The sequence below is a fragment of the Ambystoma mexicanum genome, chromosome 4q (genome assembly GCF_040938575.1).
Source record: "Ambystoma mexicanum isolate Mex_15411 chromosome 4q, UKY_AmexF1_1, whole genome shotgun sequence".
Taxonomy (NCBI): Eukaryota; Metazoa; Chordata; class Amphibia; order Caudata; family Ambystomatidae; genus Ambystoma; species Ambystoma mexicanum.
Genome location: NC_090928.1, coordinates 1,208,750,280 through 1,208,767,767, shown reverse-complemented (window position 1 = coordinate 1,208,767,767; position 17,488 = coordinate 1,208,750,280). Strand labels below are relative to the sequence as shown.

The following is a 17,488-nucleotide window of genomic DNA, read 5'->3' as shown; positions in this document are numbered from 1 at the left end:
CATCAGCTTATGCTGCTAATGCAAAGGAGGCTGCAGCAGCTCATGCTGCTAATGCAAAGGAGGCTGCAGCAGCTCATGCTGCTAATGCAAAGGGGGGGACATCAGCTCATGCTGCTAATCCAAAGGGGAAACATCAGTACATGCTGCTAATGCAAAGGGGGGACATCAGTACATGCTGCTAATGCAAAGGGGGCAGCATCAACTCATGCTGCTAATGCAAAGGGGGCAGCATCCGTTCATGCTGCTAATGCAAAGGGGGCAGCATCAGTTAATGCTGCTAATGCAAAGGGGGCAGCATCAGTTAATGCTGCTAATGCAAAGAGGGAACATCAGTTCATGCTGCTAATGTAAAGGGGGAACATCAGTACATGTTGCTAATTCAAAGGGGAAACATCAGTACATGCTGCTAATGCAAAGGGGGGACATCAGTTCATGCTGCTAATGCAAAGGGGGCAGCATCAGCTCATGCTGCTAATGCAAAGGGGGCAGCATCAGCTCATGCTGCTAATGCAAAGGGGGCAGCATCAGCTCATGCTGCTAATGCAAAGGGGGCAGCATCCGTTCATGCTGCTAATGCAAAGGGGGCAGCATCCGTTCATGCTGCTAATGCAAAGGGGGCAGCATCAGTTAATGCTGCTAATGCAAAGAGGGAACATCAGTTCATGCTGCTAATGCAAAAGGGGGTAGCATCAATTCATGTTGCTAATGTAAAGGGGGGGACATCAGTACATGCTGCTAATGCAAAGGGGGCAGCATCAGTTCATGCTGCTAATGCAAAGGGGGCAGCATCAGCTCATTCTGCTAATGCAAAGGGGGAAGCATCAGTTCATGCTGCCAATGCAAAGGAGGCAGAATCAGCTTATGCTGCTAATGCAAAAGGGGCAGCATCAGTACATACTGCTAATGCAAAGGGGCACCATCAGTTCATGCTGCTAATGCAATGGGGGCAGCATCAGCTCATGCTGCTAATGCAATGGGGGCAGCATCAGCTCATGCTGCTAATGCAAAGGGGGAAGCATCCGTTCATGCTGCTAATGCAAAGGGGCAGCATCAGTTAATGCTGCTAATGCAAAGAGGGAACATCAGTTCATGCTGCTAATGCAAAGGGGGCAGCATCAGTTCATGCTGACAATGCAAAGGGGCAGAATCAGCTTATGCTGCTAATGCAAAAGGGGCAGCATCAGTACATACTGGTAATGCAATGGGGGCAGCATCAGCTCATGCTGCTAATGCAAAGGAGGCTGCAGCAGCACATGCTGCTAATGCAAAGGGGGCAGCATCAGCTCATGCTGCTAATGCAAAGGAGGCTGCAGCAGCTCATGCTGCTAATGCAAAGGGAGCAGCATCAGCTCATGCTGCCAATGCAAAGGGGGGGACATCAGTACATGCTGCTAATGCAAAGGGGGCAGCATCAGCTCATGCTGCTAATGCAAAGGGGGGACATCAGTAAATGCTGCTAATGCAATGGAGGCTGCAGCAGCTCATGCTGCTAATGCAAAGGGGCAGCATCAGCTCATGCAGCTAATGCAAAGAGGGCAGCATCCGTTCATGCTGCTAATGCAATGGAGTCTGCAGCAGCTCATGCTGCTATTGCAAAGGCGGCAGCATCAGCTAATGCTGCTAATGCAAAGGGGGAAGCATCCGTTCATGCTGCTAATGCAAAGGGGCAGCATCAGTTAATGCTGCTAATGCAAAGAGGGAACATCAGTTCATGCTGCTAATGCAAAGGGGGCAGCATCAGCTCATGCTGCTAATGCAAAGGGGGCAGCATCAGCTCATGCTGCTAATGCAAAGGGGGCAGCATCAGTTTATGCTGCTAATGCAATGGAGGCTGCAGCAGCTCATGCTGCTAATACAAAGGAGGCTGCAGCAGCTCATGCTGCTAATGCAAAGGGGGGGACATCAGCTCATGCTGCTAATGCAAAGGGGGGACATCAGTACATGCTGCTAATGCAAAGGGGGCAGCATCCGTTCATGCTGCTAATGCAAAGGGGGCAGCATCAGTTAATGCTGCTAATGCAAAGAGGGAAAATCAGTTCATGCTGCTAATGCAAAAGGGGGTAGCATCAATTCATGTTGCTAATGTAAAGGGGGAACATCAGTACATGCTGCTAATTCAAAGGGGAAACATCAGTACATGCTGCTAATGCAAAGGGGGGACATCAGTTCATGCTGCTAATGCAAAGGGGGCAGCATCAGCTCATGCTGCTAATGCAAAGGGGGCAGCATCCGTTCATGCTGCTAATGCAAAGGGGGCAGCATCCGTTCATGCTGCTAATGCAAAGGGGGCAGCATGAGTTAATGCTGCTAATGCAAAGTGGGAACATCAGTTCATGCTGCTAATGCAAAAGGGGGTAGCATCAATTCATGTTGCTAATGTAAAGGGGGGGACATCAGTACATGCTGCTAATGCAAAGGGGGCAACATCAGCTCATGCTGCCAATGCAAAGGGGGCAGAATCAGCTTACGCTGCTAATGCAAAGGGGACACCATCAGTTCATGCTGCTAATGCAATGGGGGCAGCATCAGCTCATGCTGCTAATGCAAAGGGGGCAGCATCAGCTCATGCTGCTAATGCAAAGGGGGCAGCATCCGTTCATGCTGCTAATGCAAAGGGGGCAGCATCCGTTCATGCTGCTAATGCAAAGGGGGCAGCATCAGCTCATGCTGCTAATGCAAAGGGGGCAGCATGAGTTAATGCTGCTAATGCAAAGAGGGAACATCAGTTCATGCTGCTAATGCAAAAGGGGGTAGCATCAATTCATGTTGCTAATGTAAAGGGGGGGGAGATCAGTACTTGCTGCTAATGCAAAGGGGGAAGCATCAGTTCATGCTGCCAATGCAAAGGGGGCAGAATCAGCTTATGCTGATAATGCAAAGGGGACACCATCAGTTCATGCTGCTAATGCAATGGGGGCAGCATCAGCTCATGCTGCTAATGCAAAGGGGGCAGCATCAACTCATGCTGCTAATGCAAAGGGGGCAGCATCAACTCATGCTGCTAATGCAAAGGGGCAGCATCCGTTCATGCTGCTAATGCAAAGGGGGAACATCAGTTCATGCTGCTAATGCAAAGGGGGCAGCATCAGTTCATGCTGACAATGCAAAGGGGGCAGAATCAGCTTATGCTGCTAATTCAAAAGGGGCAGCATCAGTACATACTGGTAATGCAAAGGGGACACCATCAGTTCATGCTGCTAATGCAATGGGGGAAGCATCAGCTCATGCTGCTAATGCAAAGGAGGCTGCAGCAGCTCATGCTGCTAATGCAAAGGGGGCAGCATCAGCTCATGCTGCTAATGCAAAGGAGGCAGCATCAATTCATGCTGCTAATGCAAAGGTGCAGCATCCGTTCATGCTGCTAATGCAAAGGGGGAACATCAGTTCATGCTGCTAATGCAAAGGGGGCAGCATCAGTTCATGCTGACAATGCAAAGGGGGCAGAATCAGCTTATGCTGCTAATTCAAAAGGGGCAGCATCAGTACATACTGGTAATGCAAAGGGGACACCATCAGTTCATGCTGCTAATGCAATGGGGGAAGCATCAGCTCATGCTGCTAATGCAAAGGAGGCTGCAGCAGCTCATGCTGCTAATGCAAAGGGGGCAGCATCAGCTCATGCTGCTAATGCAAAGGAGGCAGCATCAGCTCATGCTGCTAATGCAATGGGGGCAGCATCAGCTCATGCTGCTAAAGCAAAGGGGACAGCATCAGCTCATGCTGCTAATGCAAAGGGGGCAGCATCAGCTCATGCTGCTAACGCAAAGAGGGAACATCAGTTCATGCTGCTAATGCAAAAGGGGGTAGCATCAATTCATGTTGCTAATGTAAAGGGGGGGACATCAGTACATGCTGCTAATGCAAAGGGGGCAGCATCAGCTCATGCTGCTAATGCAAAGGGGGCAGCATCAGTTAATGCTGCTAATGCAAAAGAGGCTGCAGCAGCTCATGCTGCTAATGCAAAGGGGGAAGGATCAGTTCATGCTGCCAATGCAAAGGGGGCAAAATCAGCTTATGCTGCTAATGCAAAGGGGACACCACCAGTTCATGCTGCTAATGCAATGGGGGCAGCATCAGCTCATGCTGCTAATGCAAAGGGGCAGCATCAACTCATGCTGCTAATGCAAAGGGGGAAGCATCCATTCATGCTGCTAATGCAAAGGGGCAGCATCCGTTCATGCTGCTAATGCAAAGGGGGAACATCAGTTCATGCTGCTAATGCAAAGGGGGCAGCATCAGTTCATGATGACAATGCAAAGGGGGCAGAATCAGCTTATGCTGCTAATGCAAAAGGGGCAGCATCAGTACATACTGGTAATGCAAAGGGGACACCATCAGTCCATGCTGCTAATGCAATGGGGGCAGCATCAGCTCATGCTGCTAATGCAAAGGGGGAACATCAGTTCATGCTGCTAATGCAAAGGGGGCAGCATCAGTACATGCTGCTAATGCAAAGGAGGCAGCATCAGCTCATGCTGCTAATGCAATGGGGGCAGCATCAGCTCATGCTGCTAATGCGAAGGGGGCAGCATCAGCTCATGCTGCTAATGCAAAGGGGGCAGCATCAGCTCATGCTGCTAAAGCAAAGGAGGCTGCAGCAGCTCATGCTGCTAATGCAATGGGGGCAGCATCAGCTCATGCTGCTAATGCAAAGGAGGCAGCATCAGCTCATGCTGCTAATGCAATGGGGCAGCATCAGCTCATGCTACTAATGCAAAGGAGGCAGCATCAGCTCATGCTGCTCATGCAATGGGGGCAGCATCAGCTCATGCTGCTAATGCAAAGGGGGCAGCATCAGCTCATGCTGCTAATGCAAAGGGGGCAGCATCAGCTCATGCTACTAAAGCAAAGGAGGCTGCAGCAGCTCATGCTGCTAATGCAAAGGAGGCTGCAGCAGCTCATGCTGCTAATGCAAAGGAGGAACATCAGCTCATGCTGCTAATGCAATGGGGCAGCATCAGCTCATGCTGCTAATGCAAAGGGGGCAGCATCAGCTCATGCTGCTAATGCATTGGGGGCAGCATCAGCTCATGCTGCTAATGCAAAGGAGGAACATCAGCTCATGCTGCTAATGCAAAGGAGGCTGCAGCAGCTCATGCTGCTAATGCAAAGGAGGAACATCAGTTCATGCTGCTAATGCAAAAGGGGGTAGCATCAATTCATGTTGCTAATGTAAAGGGGGGACATCAGTACATGCTGCTAATGCAAAGGGGGCAGCATCAGCTCATGCTGCTAATGCAAAGGGGGCAGCATCAGTTACTGCTTCTAATGCAAAAGAGGCTGCAGCAGCTCATGCTGCTAATGCAAAGGGGGAAGCATCAGTTCATGCTGCCAATGCAAAGGGGGCAGAATCAGTTTATGCTGCTAATGCAAAGGGGCAGCATCAACTCATGCTGCTAATGCAAAGGGGGCAGCATCAACTCATGCTGCTAATGCAAAGGGGGAAGCATCCATTCATGCTGCTAATGCAAAGGGGCAGCATCCGTTCATGCTGCTAATGCAAAGGGGGAACATCAGCTCATGCTGCTAATGCAAAGGGGGCAGCATGAGTTAATGCTGCTAATGCAAAGGAGGAACATCAGTTCATGCTGCTAATGCAAAAGGGGGTAGCATCAATTCATGTTGCTAATGTAAAGGGGGGGATCAGTACTTGCTGCTAATGCAAAGGGGGAAGCATCAGTTCATGCTGCCAATGCAAAGGGGGCAGAATCAGCTTATGCTGATAATGCAAAGGGGACACCATCAGTTCATGCTGCTAATGCAATGGGGGCAGCATCAGCTCATGCTGCTAATGCAAAGGGGGCAGCATCAACTCATGCTGCTAATGCAAAGGGGGCAGCATCAACTCATGCTGCTAATGCAAAGGGGCAGCATCCGTTCATGCTGCTAATGCAAAGGGGGAACATCAGTTCATGCTGCTAATGCAAAGGGGGCAGCATCAGTTCATGCTGACAATGCAAAGGGGGCAGAATCAGCTTATGCTGCTAATTCAAAAGGGGCAGCATCAGTACATACTGGTAATGCAAAGGGGACACCATCGGTTCATGCTGCTAATGCAATGGGGGAAGCATCAGCTCATGCTGCTAATGCAAAGGTGGCTGCAGCAGCTCATGCTGCTAATGCAAAGGGGGCAGCATCAGCTCATGCTGCTAATGCAAAGGAGGCAGCATCAATTCATGCTGCTAATGCAAAGGTGCAGCATCCGTTCATGCTGCTAATGCAAAGGGGGAACATCAGTTCATGCTGCTAATGCAAAGGGGGCAGCATCAGTTCATGCTGACAATGCAAAGGGGGCAGAATCAGCTTATGCTGCTAATTCAAAAGGGGCAGCATCAGTACATACTGGTAATGCAAAGGGGACACCATCAGTTCATGCTGCTAATGCAATGGGGGAAGCATCAGCTCATGCTGCTAATGCAAAGGAGGCTGCAGCAGCTCATGCTGCTAATGCAAAGGGGGCAGCATCAGCTCATGCTGCTAATGCAAAGGAGGCAGCATCAGCTCATGCTGCTAATGCAATGGGGGCAGCATCAGCTCATGCTGCTAAAGCAAAGGGGACAGCATCAGCTCATGCTGCTAATGCAAAGGGGGCAGCATCAGCTCATGCTGCTAATGCAAAGAGGGAACATCAGTTCATGCTGCTAATGCAAAAGGGGGTAGCATCAATTCATGTTGCTAATGTAAAGGGGGGGACATCAGTACATGCTGCTAATGCAAAGGGGGCAGCATCAGCTCATGCTGCTAATGCAAAGGGGGCAGCATCAGTTAATGCTGCTAATGCAAAAGAGGCTGCAGCAGCTCATGCTGCTAATGCAAAGGGGGAAGGATCAGTTCATGCTGCCAATGCAAAGGGGGCAAAATCAGCTTATGCTGCTAATGCAAAGGGGACACCACCAGTTCATGCTGCTAATGCAATGGGGGCAGCATCAGCTCATGCTGCTAATGCAAAGGGGCAGCATCAACTCATGCTGCTAATGCAAAGGGGGAAGCATCCATTCATGCTGCTAATGCAAAGGGGCAGCATCCGTTCATGCTGCTAATGCAAAGGGGGAACATCAGTTCATGCTGCTAATGCAAAGGGGGCAGCATCAGTTCATGATGACAATGCAAAGGGGGCAGAATCAGCTTATGCTGCTAATGCAAAAGGGGCAGCATCAGTACATACTGGTAATGCAAAGGGGACACCATCAGTTCATGCTGCTAATGCAATGGGGGCAGCATCAGCTCATGCTGCTAATGCAAAGGGGGAACATCAGTTCATGCTGCTAATGCAAAGGGGGCAGCATCAGTACATGCTGCTAATGCAAAGGAAGCAGCATCAGCTCATGCTGCTAATGCAATGGGGGCAGCATCAGCTCATGCTGCTAATGCGAAGGGGGCAGCATCAGCTCATGCTGCTAATGCAAAGGGGGCAGCATCAGCTCATGCTGCTAAAGCAAAGGAGGCTGCAGCAGCTCATGCTGCTAATGCAATGGGGGCAGCATCAGCTCATGCTGCTAATGCAAAGGAGGCAGCATCAGCTCATGCTGCTAATGCAATGGGGCAGCATCAGCTCATGCTACTAATGCAAAGGAGGCAGCATCAGCTCATGCTGCTCATGCAATGGGGGCAGCATCAGCTCATGCTGCTAATGCAAAGGGGGCAGCATCAGCTCATGCTGCTAAAGCAAAGGAGGCTGCAGCAGCTCATGCTGCTAATGCAAAGGAGGCTGCAGCAGCTCATCCTGCTAATGCAAAGGAGGCTGCAGCAGCTCATGCTGCTAATGCAAAGGAGGAACATCAGCTCATGCTGCTAATGCAATGGGGCAGCATCAGCTCATGCTGCTAATGCAAAGGGGGCAGCATCAGCTCATGCTGCTAATGCATTGGGGGCAGCATCAGCTCATGCTGCTAATGCAAAGGAGGAACATCAGCTCATGCTGCTAATGCAAAGGAGGCTGCAGCAGCTCATGCTGCTAATGTAAAGGGGGGACATCAGTACATGCTGCTAATGCAAAGGGGGCAGCATCAGCTCATGCTGCTAATGCAAAGGGGGCAGCATCAGTTACTGCTTCTAATGCAAAAGAGGCTGCAGCAGCTCATGCTGCTAATGCAAAGGGGGAAGCATCAGTTCATGCTGCCAATGCAAAGGGGGCAGAATCAGTTTATGCTGCTAATGCAAAGGGGCAGCATCAACTCATGCTGCTAATGCAAAGGGGGCAGCATCAACTCATGCTGCTAATGCAAAGGGGGAAGCATCCATTCATGCTGCTAATGCAAAGGGGCAGCATCCGTTCATGCTGCTAATGCAAAGGGGGAACATCAGTTCATGCTGCTAATGCAAAGGGGGCAGCATCAGTTCATGCTGACAATGCAAAGGGGGCAGAATCAGCTTATGCTGCTAATGCAAAAGGGGCAGCATCAGTACATACTGGTAATGCAAAGGGGACACCATCAGTTCATGCTGCTAATGCAATGGGGGCAGCATCAGCTCATGCTGCTAATGCAAAGGGGGAACATCAGTTCATGCTGCTAATGCAAAGGGGGCAGCATCAGTACATGCTGCTAATGCAAAGGAGGCAGCATCAGCTCATGCTGCTAATGCAATGGGGGCAGCATCAGCTCATGCTGCTAATGCAAAGGGGGCAGCATCAGCTCATGCTGCTAATGCAAAGGGGGCTGCAGCAGCTCATGCTGCTAATGCAATGGGGGCAGCATCAGCTCATGCTGCTAATGCAAAGGAGGCAGCATCAGCTCATGCTGCTAATGCAATGGGGGCAGCATCAGCTCATGCTGCTAATGCAAAGGAGGCAGCATCAGCTCATGCTGCTAATGCAATGGGGGCAGCATCAGCTCATGCTGCTAATGCAAAGGGGGCAGCATCAGCACATGCTGCTAATGCAAAGGGGGCAGCATCAGCTCATGCTGCTAAGGCAAAGGAGGCTGCAGCAGCTCATGCTGCTAATGCAAAGGAGGCTGCAGCAGCTCATGCTGCTAATGCAAAGGAGGCTGCAGCAGCTCATGCTGCTAATGCAAAGGAGGAACATCAGCTCATGCTGCTAATGCAATGGGGCAGCATCAGCTCATGCTGCTAATGCAAAGGGGGCAGCATCAGCTCATGCTGCTAATGCAATGGGGGCAGCATCAGCTCATGCTGCTAATGCAAAGGAGGAACATCAGCTCATGCTGCTAATGCAAAGGAGGCTGCAGCAGCTCATGCTGCTAATGCAAAGGAGGAACATCAGCTCATGCTGCTAATGCAAAGGGGGCAGCATCAGCTCATGGTGCTAATGCAAAGGGGGCAGCATCAGATCATGCTGCTAATGCAATGGGGGCAGCATCAGCTCATGCTGCTAATGCAAAGTAGGAACATCAGCTCATGCTGCTAATGCAAAGGAGGCTGCAGCAGCTCATGCTGCTAATGCAAAGGAGGAACATCAGCTCATGCTGCTAATGCAAAGGGGGCAGCATCAGCTCATGCTGCTAATGCAAAGGGGGCAGCATCAGCTCATGCTGCTAATGCAAAGGGGGCAGCATCAGCTCATGCTGCTAATGCAAAGGGGGCAGCATCAGCTCATGCTGCTAATGCAATGGGGCAGCATCAGCTCATGCTGCTAATGCAATGGGGGCAGCATCAGCTCATGCTGCTAATGCAAAGGGGGCAGCATCAACTCATGCTGCCAAAAGCAAAGGAGGCTGCAGCAGCTCATGCTGCTAATGCAAAGGAGGCTGCAGCAGCTCATGCTGCTAATGCAAAGGAGGAACATCAGCTCATGCTGCTAATGCAAAGGGGGCAGCATCAGCTCATGCTGCTAATGCAAAGGGGGCAGCATCAGCTCATGCTGGTAATGCAAAGGGGGCAGCATCAGCTCATGCTGCTAATGCAATGGGGGCAGCATAAGCTCATGCTGCTAATGCAAAGGAGGAACATCAGCTCATGCTGCTAATGCAAAGGAGGCTGCAGCAGCTCATGCTGCTAATGCAAAGGAGGAACATCAGCTCATGCTGCTAATGCAAAGGGGGCAGCATCAGCTCATGCTGCTAATGCAAAGGGGGCAGCATCAGCTCATGCTGCTAATGCAAAGCGGGCAGCATCAGCTCATGCTGCTAATGCAAAGGGGGCAGCATCAGCTCATGCTGCTAATGCAAAGGGGGCAGCATCAGCTCATGCTGCTAATGCAATGGGGGCAGCATCAGCTCATGCTGCTAATGCAATGGGGGCAGCATCAGCTCATGCTGCTAATGCAAAGGAGGAACATCAGCTCATGCTGCTAATGCAAAGGAGGCTGCAGCAGCTCATGCTGCTAATGCAAAGGAGGAACATCAGATCATGCTGCTAATGCAAAGGGGGCAGCATCAGCTCATGCTGCTAATGCAAAGGGGGCAGCATCAGCTCATGCTACTAATGCAAAGGGGGCAGCATCAGCTCATGCTGCTAATGCAAAGGGGGCAGCATCAGCTCATGCTGCTAATGCAATGGGGGCAGCATCAGCTCATGCTGCTAATCCAATGGGGGCAGCATCAGCTCATGCTGCTAATGCAAAGGGGGCAGCATCAGCTCATGCTGCTAATGTAATGGGGGCAGCATCAGCTCATGCTGCTAATGCAAAGGAGGCTGCAGCAGCTCATGCTGCTAATGCAAAGGAGGCTGCAGCAGCTCATGCTGCTAATGCAAAGGAGGCTGCAGCAGCTCATGCTGCTAATGCAAAGGAGGCTGCAGCAGCTCATGCTGCTAATGCAAAGGAGGCTGCAGCAGCTCATGCTGCTGTTCCACCGGTTTTAAGTGAAAAAATGGTTTTCACTTAATAGAGAAAAAAAATGATCGGTTTAGAGAGTGATCTTTCTAAATCAAACTGTCTGCCCCTGCCACACATGAGTACGCGCAAGGTCTGACAAGCGCGTGTAGAAGAGGAAAGGCGCATCGAGGGAGGTAAGTTTGTTGTGTGTGTGTGTGCATGTGTGTTTGGGGAGTGTGTGTTGAGATCGGAACGGGTTGGTGGGGAAGGAAATGGTGGGTTCGGGGGATTAACCCCCTGCCCTCCATGATTTACAGGACAACCAGGGGGAGAATGTGGGGGAGGGGACGGGATTGCCTAGTGAAGGTGGGAGGGGCGTATGTGATATTTTCAGCATTTCACAAAAACGGCCAAAAATAATCGCTCTTTTTTGTGTTCTGTCTTTAAAATGCAGAAATATCAGATAGAGCGGTGCCACTTAGTAAAGTGTTTAATGGGGGAGAACTAAAGCTATCCTTAAGGGGGTGACTCATTGATCGGCCCACCGTATTAGCCACAGCAAGCCCCTTTTCAATTATAGCAACCCTGCACAAGTCAAGGACACTCTACCACTTTTAAATTGCTCCAAATACGGTTCGAAACAGGCTAACTGCTTTTTGTACCAGTGTTGCAATAGCCAATTACACTAGCATGTTTAAGAGCCACAATCATGTGTGCAATGCATGCGAGGGTCTCCTCCCGGGCTGTACGGATTCAGAGAAAATCAGTGCAAAATGTGTTTGCGCTGATTTTCTTTGCATTGACCTACACCCAGGGCAAGAATAAAGTCAGTGCAAGGGTGGGGTGTCAGCACCCACTCCATTGTGTTCAAGCCTGCACCAGCACGGACATCCACCTTTCCTTAGGGCATGCATTTTCCGGTTCCGCCTGAAGTGGAGCGTGATTGGTTTCAATCCATTGACGTCACCGGGGAACGGTGTCTAGGATGGAGGCTCGTGGTTAATCCTCACCCTGTACATGCACGCCGAGCGGTGGCCATCACAGAATAACTGCATGCTTGCGCTGAAGGTGGCAGAAGATGGGACTAATCTCGAGTTTCTGCCCCTTCATTAAGGGAATAGGTTGGGAGAAAAGTGCAGGAGCAGAGGTGAAGGTCAGAGCTTCTTATAACTAAAGACCTGCTTGCATTTGTGTCTACCCAAGTACAGTCATTTGAGTATTGGTACCGAGGTAGCATTCGCTTCTCGTGGGCAAATCAATGGCTTCATCCATTAAGAGGTCATAGATGTGAGTGCCATCCTTAGCAGAGGACCTAGGACTCACGAGAGGACCCTCAGACGTGCTTGCCACAGAGGAACTCTTTTAGGACTTATCAAGCCAGTGCTTTAGGATGCATACATCATTTGTGAGGAGTCCTGCATTGTAGGGAATTATTCTAATCTGGCTATACTGCTGGTGGGAGGAGGTCTTCATCCACAGTACAACTCTTTCATTTCACCACTTCCCACCGTGAAAAATAAAACTTTATGCAGTAACTGTTGTAAGACTAAATCAGGCACTGATTTTCGACTTCTATTCTATTTGCACTTATAACGTGCCTAGGCCCACAGGCTTCAAAGCGCACACAAAGACACAAGGCAATTGATTGTGAGGAAGTATAAAGTATTTTAGTAAGAATTAAATGTTTTTATGGAAAGGGTATTTTGATATTTTCTTGTACAAGATGATGATTATTGTATTGTAGTTGTCATTTATAAAGCGCCTTTTACCATTATCATAGCCTCAATGCGCTAGTGGTGGGAGCGCTCTCGGGGACCAAAGTCCAGAGTGTTGGAGATCACAGAGTAGGATTAGAATGCCTGTGTGCATTTGGCCATGATAAGGCTTAGCAGGGCAGGTTCTGGTAGAAACAACCCACGAAGATCAGGCAGGTGGCTGGGTGCAGAGAGGAGTCAGGAGATGGCATGAGTGCTAGAGACTCGCTATCTGTCCAGCGTGCCCGAATTTGTCATAGGTCTTCGCTGCACACTTATGTCAGAGGTGTTGAGGCGTAGTCTGGTGTCAGTAGGCGGAACAATTATGTGACCAGCAAGACTGAAATGATCGTAGTCATTGCTGTATTCTGATGTGTGCGGGTAACCTTGCTTGCAGCCAGTGTCAACCGGAGTGGTGCGTTTATACACACCTAGAAATGCGGGTGGAGATTTGTTTTACGTGAACCCGATCAGGTAGTGTCATCCTCTGTCGATTCTTGCGGCTGTGACAAATGGTTAGTGACAGGCTATGCTTCACAAATTGCCACTAGTCGAGCATGGGCTGTACTTTCAGGCTCTTTCAGGTGGAGAGCATGGTGAAATCTTCACAGATAATGTGAGCACACTAAAGCTTCACAATTGTTACCTTTATCATGAGCGGCCAACCCTATAGTTAATTCCATTGCTATACTTGGCCACCCCTCACGTCCTTCCAGAGCGATTCATTTCAAGTTCCTGATTGCATTCTATAGCAATACACAAGAAACCCCCACCGTCCCCTTCAGCCATGAGACATGGCCATGGCAAGTAATTCCTACAAGGATAATACCTTGACAGTCATCACAATCTATCCCAGTGCGGTGGAGCTGTAGTTCTATCTCAACAACATTGCTTGTTTTTCTTATACATGACAAAGGCAGTGACATTTCATGGTGTTCAGCTAGTGGTGCTTCAGAGAAAGCAAGGTCATGGTTGGTGCTTCATAGTGTGTGAGGTTGGGCTGCTGCTATACCAGCCAACATCACCTGGTGCTGTTAGGCCGGGCCGCTGCGATAAGTGCCTTGCACTGCGTGGTGGTTAATATTTGTATGCTCGGATTGGGAAATGGAAGATTAGGGACGGGTTTCAGGATATTGTGAGAAATAGCCAGGTTTTGAGGTCTTTTTTGAATAAAAGGTAGTCCTCGGTGCGGCGGATGTGCAGAGGAAGAGTGCTCCAGATGGTGGGAGCTAGGATAGAGAAGGCAGAGCCACCAATTCTAGTGGAGTGGTAAGTGAAGATAGCGAGGAGGAGAGCCGAGTCCGAGCTGAGGTTTCTGGGGGATTGATACACCCTCCATTATAGTGTCCTTAGGGATCCATATGTGCAATGTGACCCACACAGGGGACACACCCTAAAAATAACAATAATCAAAAGAATGAGCGATGCTACACCTCGAGTGCCTACAGGAAATCCACCACAACCACAACCTAGATCCACACAACGACAAGGTACACTACCCAGATAGCACACCCTATGAGGGGTGAAAGACTAAACCAAGGAGGTACAGCCACACAGGTACCTGCCATAAGGAACACCATAGAGGCAAACAAGGTAATAACCGCCACATGGCACGATAGGACAAGGTACTCAAAAAACCTCAAATGAGTGGACAAAGACCAAGCAAAAGGAATCAGCTGACGAAGGTCAGGCCCCGCAAGTAAGAGAGATGACAGCTCATATGCAACACGTCACTCACATCAAGCCAAGCAACATTCGCATCAGTCAGTGGAGCAGAAGAGCACATCATGAGGTAGTGGCAACCTTCTCTTATAAAGTAAAAAGGTGAGGCTGGAATTTGTGAAAATCTGTCCAATTCAGAGTTTGCCATCCATGGAGATGGTATTTAGGGAATACCTTGGGAGGTATTTTAGAAATATCACCACTGCAGGTTTTAACATGGAAAGATTTTTTTTTAAAATGTCAGCCATTTCCTCCCTCAAAGTGAAGGTGCAAATGAATTATTTATAATATAATATGCATACAACAATAAAAGTTTTGCATATTTACATATTTAAGCACATCACATCATAAACATGTCCATTTTAAAAACACTTCATAGAAATCCACACTCACAATTAATAGAAAATATCTTTTGATAAAAAATTTAATTCAAGTCATTCCCACCTAATAACTTCTTCCACGCAGTATGCATATTACAAGTATACATTGAATTATCATAGGCCATCAAAGATTTTCTACGTAGTTTGTCTAAACTTTCACACACATATTATGTGGTATGCCGATTCTAAAGTATTTATTCCACAGAGACGACAAAACCTGGTATCTCGTGGAATGCCCACCTTTGGTCCTAGTAGTCCCATGACATTGCAAGAGTTAAATTGAAACAACAAATACCAGCGGATAGTGGAGGAATCAGGATACACCAATTGATAGTTAGGGTTAGTCTCTCTAAACGGCAAATGCTCTACAAATACCCCACTGTTGGATTTAGTTGCCAGATTCACTATTCTTTGTTCTCGATCAATATCGCATATCAGTTTTTTCAATTTGCGTTTTACCTGGGCCACAGAGTATAACAGCCAGTAAAAACCCTCATGATTAATCCATTTGAGGTAGATTGATCTCCATCTAGCTATCATTGCAAAATCAGTTTTGGTATCGATCACATTTTGGTATCGATCACATCGTATTGCTCCATCATTCGCACCATAAAAGTATTATTAGCTAGCCGAGTCAATTTAACATATAGCATGGCTGTTGACAGTTGCACTCTACTTCTTACACTAGTTAACTCGTATTCCAATAATGTATATTCATAGGGCAGGGTTTTAGGCATCCACATCAGTACCGTCAGCATTTTTACCTCAAATTTATCTAGCTCATTTCTAAATTGATTTCCCCAGATTTCAGCTCCATAAATCAGGCAGGAGACAATTTTAGCAGAGTACAATTTGACAAACGTGTCAACCGAAAGATTTCCCTGACTTCCAATAAATTTGCATAATGCCATTGTTGCAATCATGCATTTTCTTTTAGTTTTGGACCAATGTTTTTTCCATGTGAGTTTATTATCCATAATGACTCCTAAATATTTATATTCATTGACTACTTTGATCAGCTGTTTATTCAATGACCACCCACCGTTACACCTTTTCTTGTTAAGCTGTTTCGTCTCAAACCTCATGATTTTAGTTTTTCCAATATTGATAACAAGATTAGTTACTATAGTAAACTTTTCTAATTCATCTAATTTTGCCTGTGAGCCTTTGGGTGTGTAATCTAGTAGCAGGAGATTGTCTGCATATCCCAGCCACCTTAACATAAGGTTACCTAGCTTAATGTCGTTCATTTGAATATTAATAACATTTCTAAGAAAGTCTGCCAGATATAAATTAAACAGGGTGGCAGCCAATGTGCACCCTTGCTTTACACCACGTGACGTCTGGATATTTACAGACAGTTTCCCCTCTACATCCAACCGTATTCTCACTGAGGTTTCCTGATAGAGCAGCTGTATCATATAGAGCAGCCCACCAGGTATACCCCAGAGCTCTAATTTGGCCCATAGTTTACTTAGTGCAATGGTGTCGAAGGCTGCCGAGAAGTCAATGTATGCAACATACACTGGCAGCCCTCGAGGAGAGGACCCACATGGATTATGTACATTAGTGCTTTCTATCACTACTGTACATTTCTATGCATAGAATGGTCCATTCTGACCCTTTTATGTAAAACATGGCTAAAGTGGTGAGGGAGGGCATCCGAGGTACGCCCCTCTTAGCCTCCCTTCCACAGTACTTAGTAAAAACATGTTTAAATCTATTAAAAGAAAGTGCCTGCACTTCCCAACTGCACCAAGATTTATACTTTTCAAACAATTGGATCCAGTTTAGCTTTCTTAACTCCACTTCTTACATGGAAGTAAAAATAGGCAGGTTCTCAGCAGAAAATCTGCTTAAAATATGACCTTTGGTATTCCCATGCAGTAATGCCGGTGGTATTTGGCCAAACCCTAAATTGGGCCAACAGTAAAATCAGAGGTATTTGCCGAATTCCACTGATTTTACCATTACCACCCAACTCTGAATGACCCCTTATGATTTTCACTTTTGGTCTTGTTTAGAACATTCTTATCTGACTGACCAACAGACACACATACAAATCAACATTTTCACATATATATATATACATAGTCACATTAACACAGATGCATTCTTCCACACGTACTTTACCCAATTGCAAAAACACTCAACCACAGTCACACATACCGAGTATAAACATACACAGAAACACCCCCCACCTTTCTGATCTGATTACTTCTCAATCACCTGATTCCAGATGGACTCTCTTCGCTCTTCCCTCTAGTTCCTATGCGTCTGACTTTCAAGAAAGTGCATCCTGGGAGCACAATAAAAGCCAAGCCCCCTCTGCATCCTTTTCTCTGCATTGTTAACGGGCAGACCCCATAGCCACATTTACCAGCAAGATCTCGACCACAGATTCTCGTCATGTCTGGCATTAGTAAATCAATGTAGTCTATTGTCTACATGTGAGCCAGGGAAATGGAAGTGGGTTTGTGACAAGGAATTGGCGACCGAGCACTGTGGGCAAGTAAAGGGGGGTACAAGGGGAGGGTATTCAGTTAAGGGTTAAGATGTGGTGCAAAAGGGGAGGGAGTCTGAAAGTTAATTACATGGAAGACGCTGAAGGGGCATCAAGAATGTGGTTGCTTTGTCATGTGACTTGGTGCTTTGAAAACCAGTGTAGAGGAGCAGCTGTATACATCTGCAGGAGATCCCACCCCTCTACCTCCTGTGTATTTGAGACATGAAACTGTGCCTGGCCTGACACCAGCTATAGTACCAATACCTCAGCAAGTATTCAGAAGAAGATACCCCTTGAGACAACCCTATCGAATGTACCCCCAAAGTGATGAGAACCTACAGGAGGAACTCCCTCATGGAATATGAGAAAGCGCTAAACAAATAAACTGATGATGTCATAAGAAAGTGTGCAC

At 48.0% G+C, this 17,488-nt stretch overlaps 2 protein-coding genes across 2 annotated transcripts; both read left to right on the top strand.

Annotated features, from left to right (window-relative positions):
• The first annotated feature begins 3,533 nt into the window (after positions 1–3,533).
• LOC138467343 (antifreeze protein Maxi-like) lies at positions 3,534–4,187 on the top strand. Its single transcript, XM_069607312.1, has one exon. It carries the CDS (start codon positions 3,534–3,536, stop codon positions 4,185–4,187), a length of 654 nt encoding a protein of 217 aa, XP_069463413.1.
• Positions 4,188–6,386: 2,199 nt separating this feature from the next.
• On the top strand, positions 6,387–7,040 carry LOC138467342 (antifreeze protein Maxi-like). The gene has a single exon (XM_069607311.1). It carries the CDS (start codon positions 6,387–6,389, stop codon positions 7,038–7,040), a length of 654 nt encoding a protein of 217 aa, XP_069463412.1.
• Positions 7,041–17,488: the final 10,448 nt, after the last annotated feature.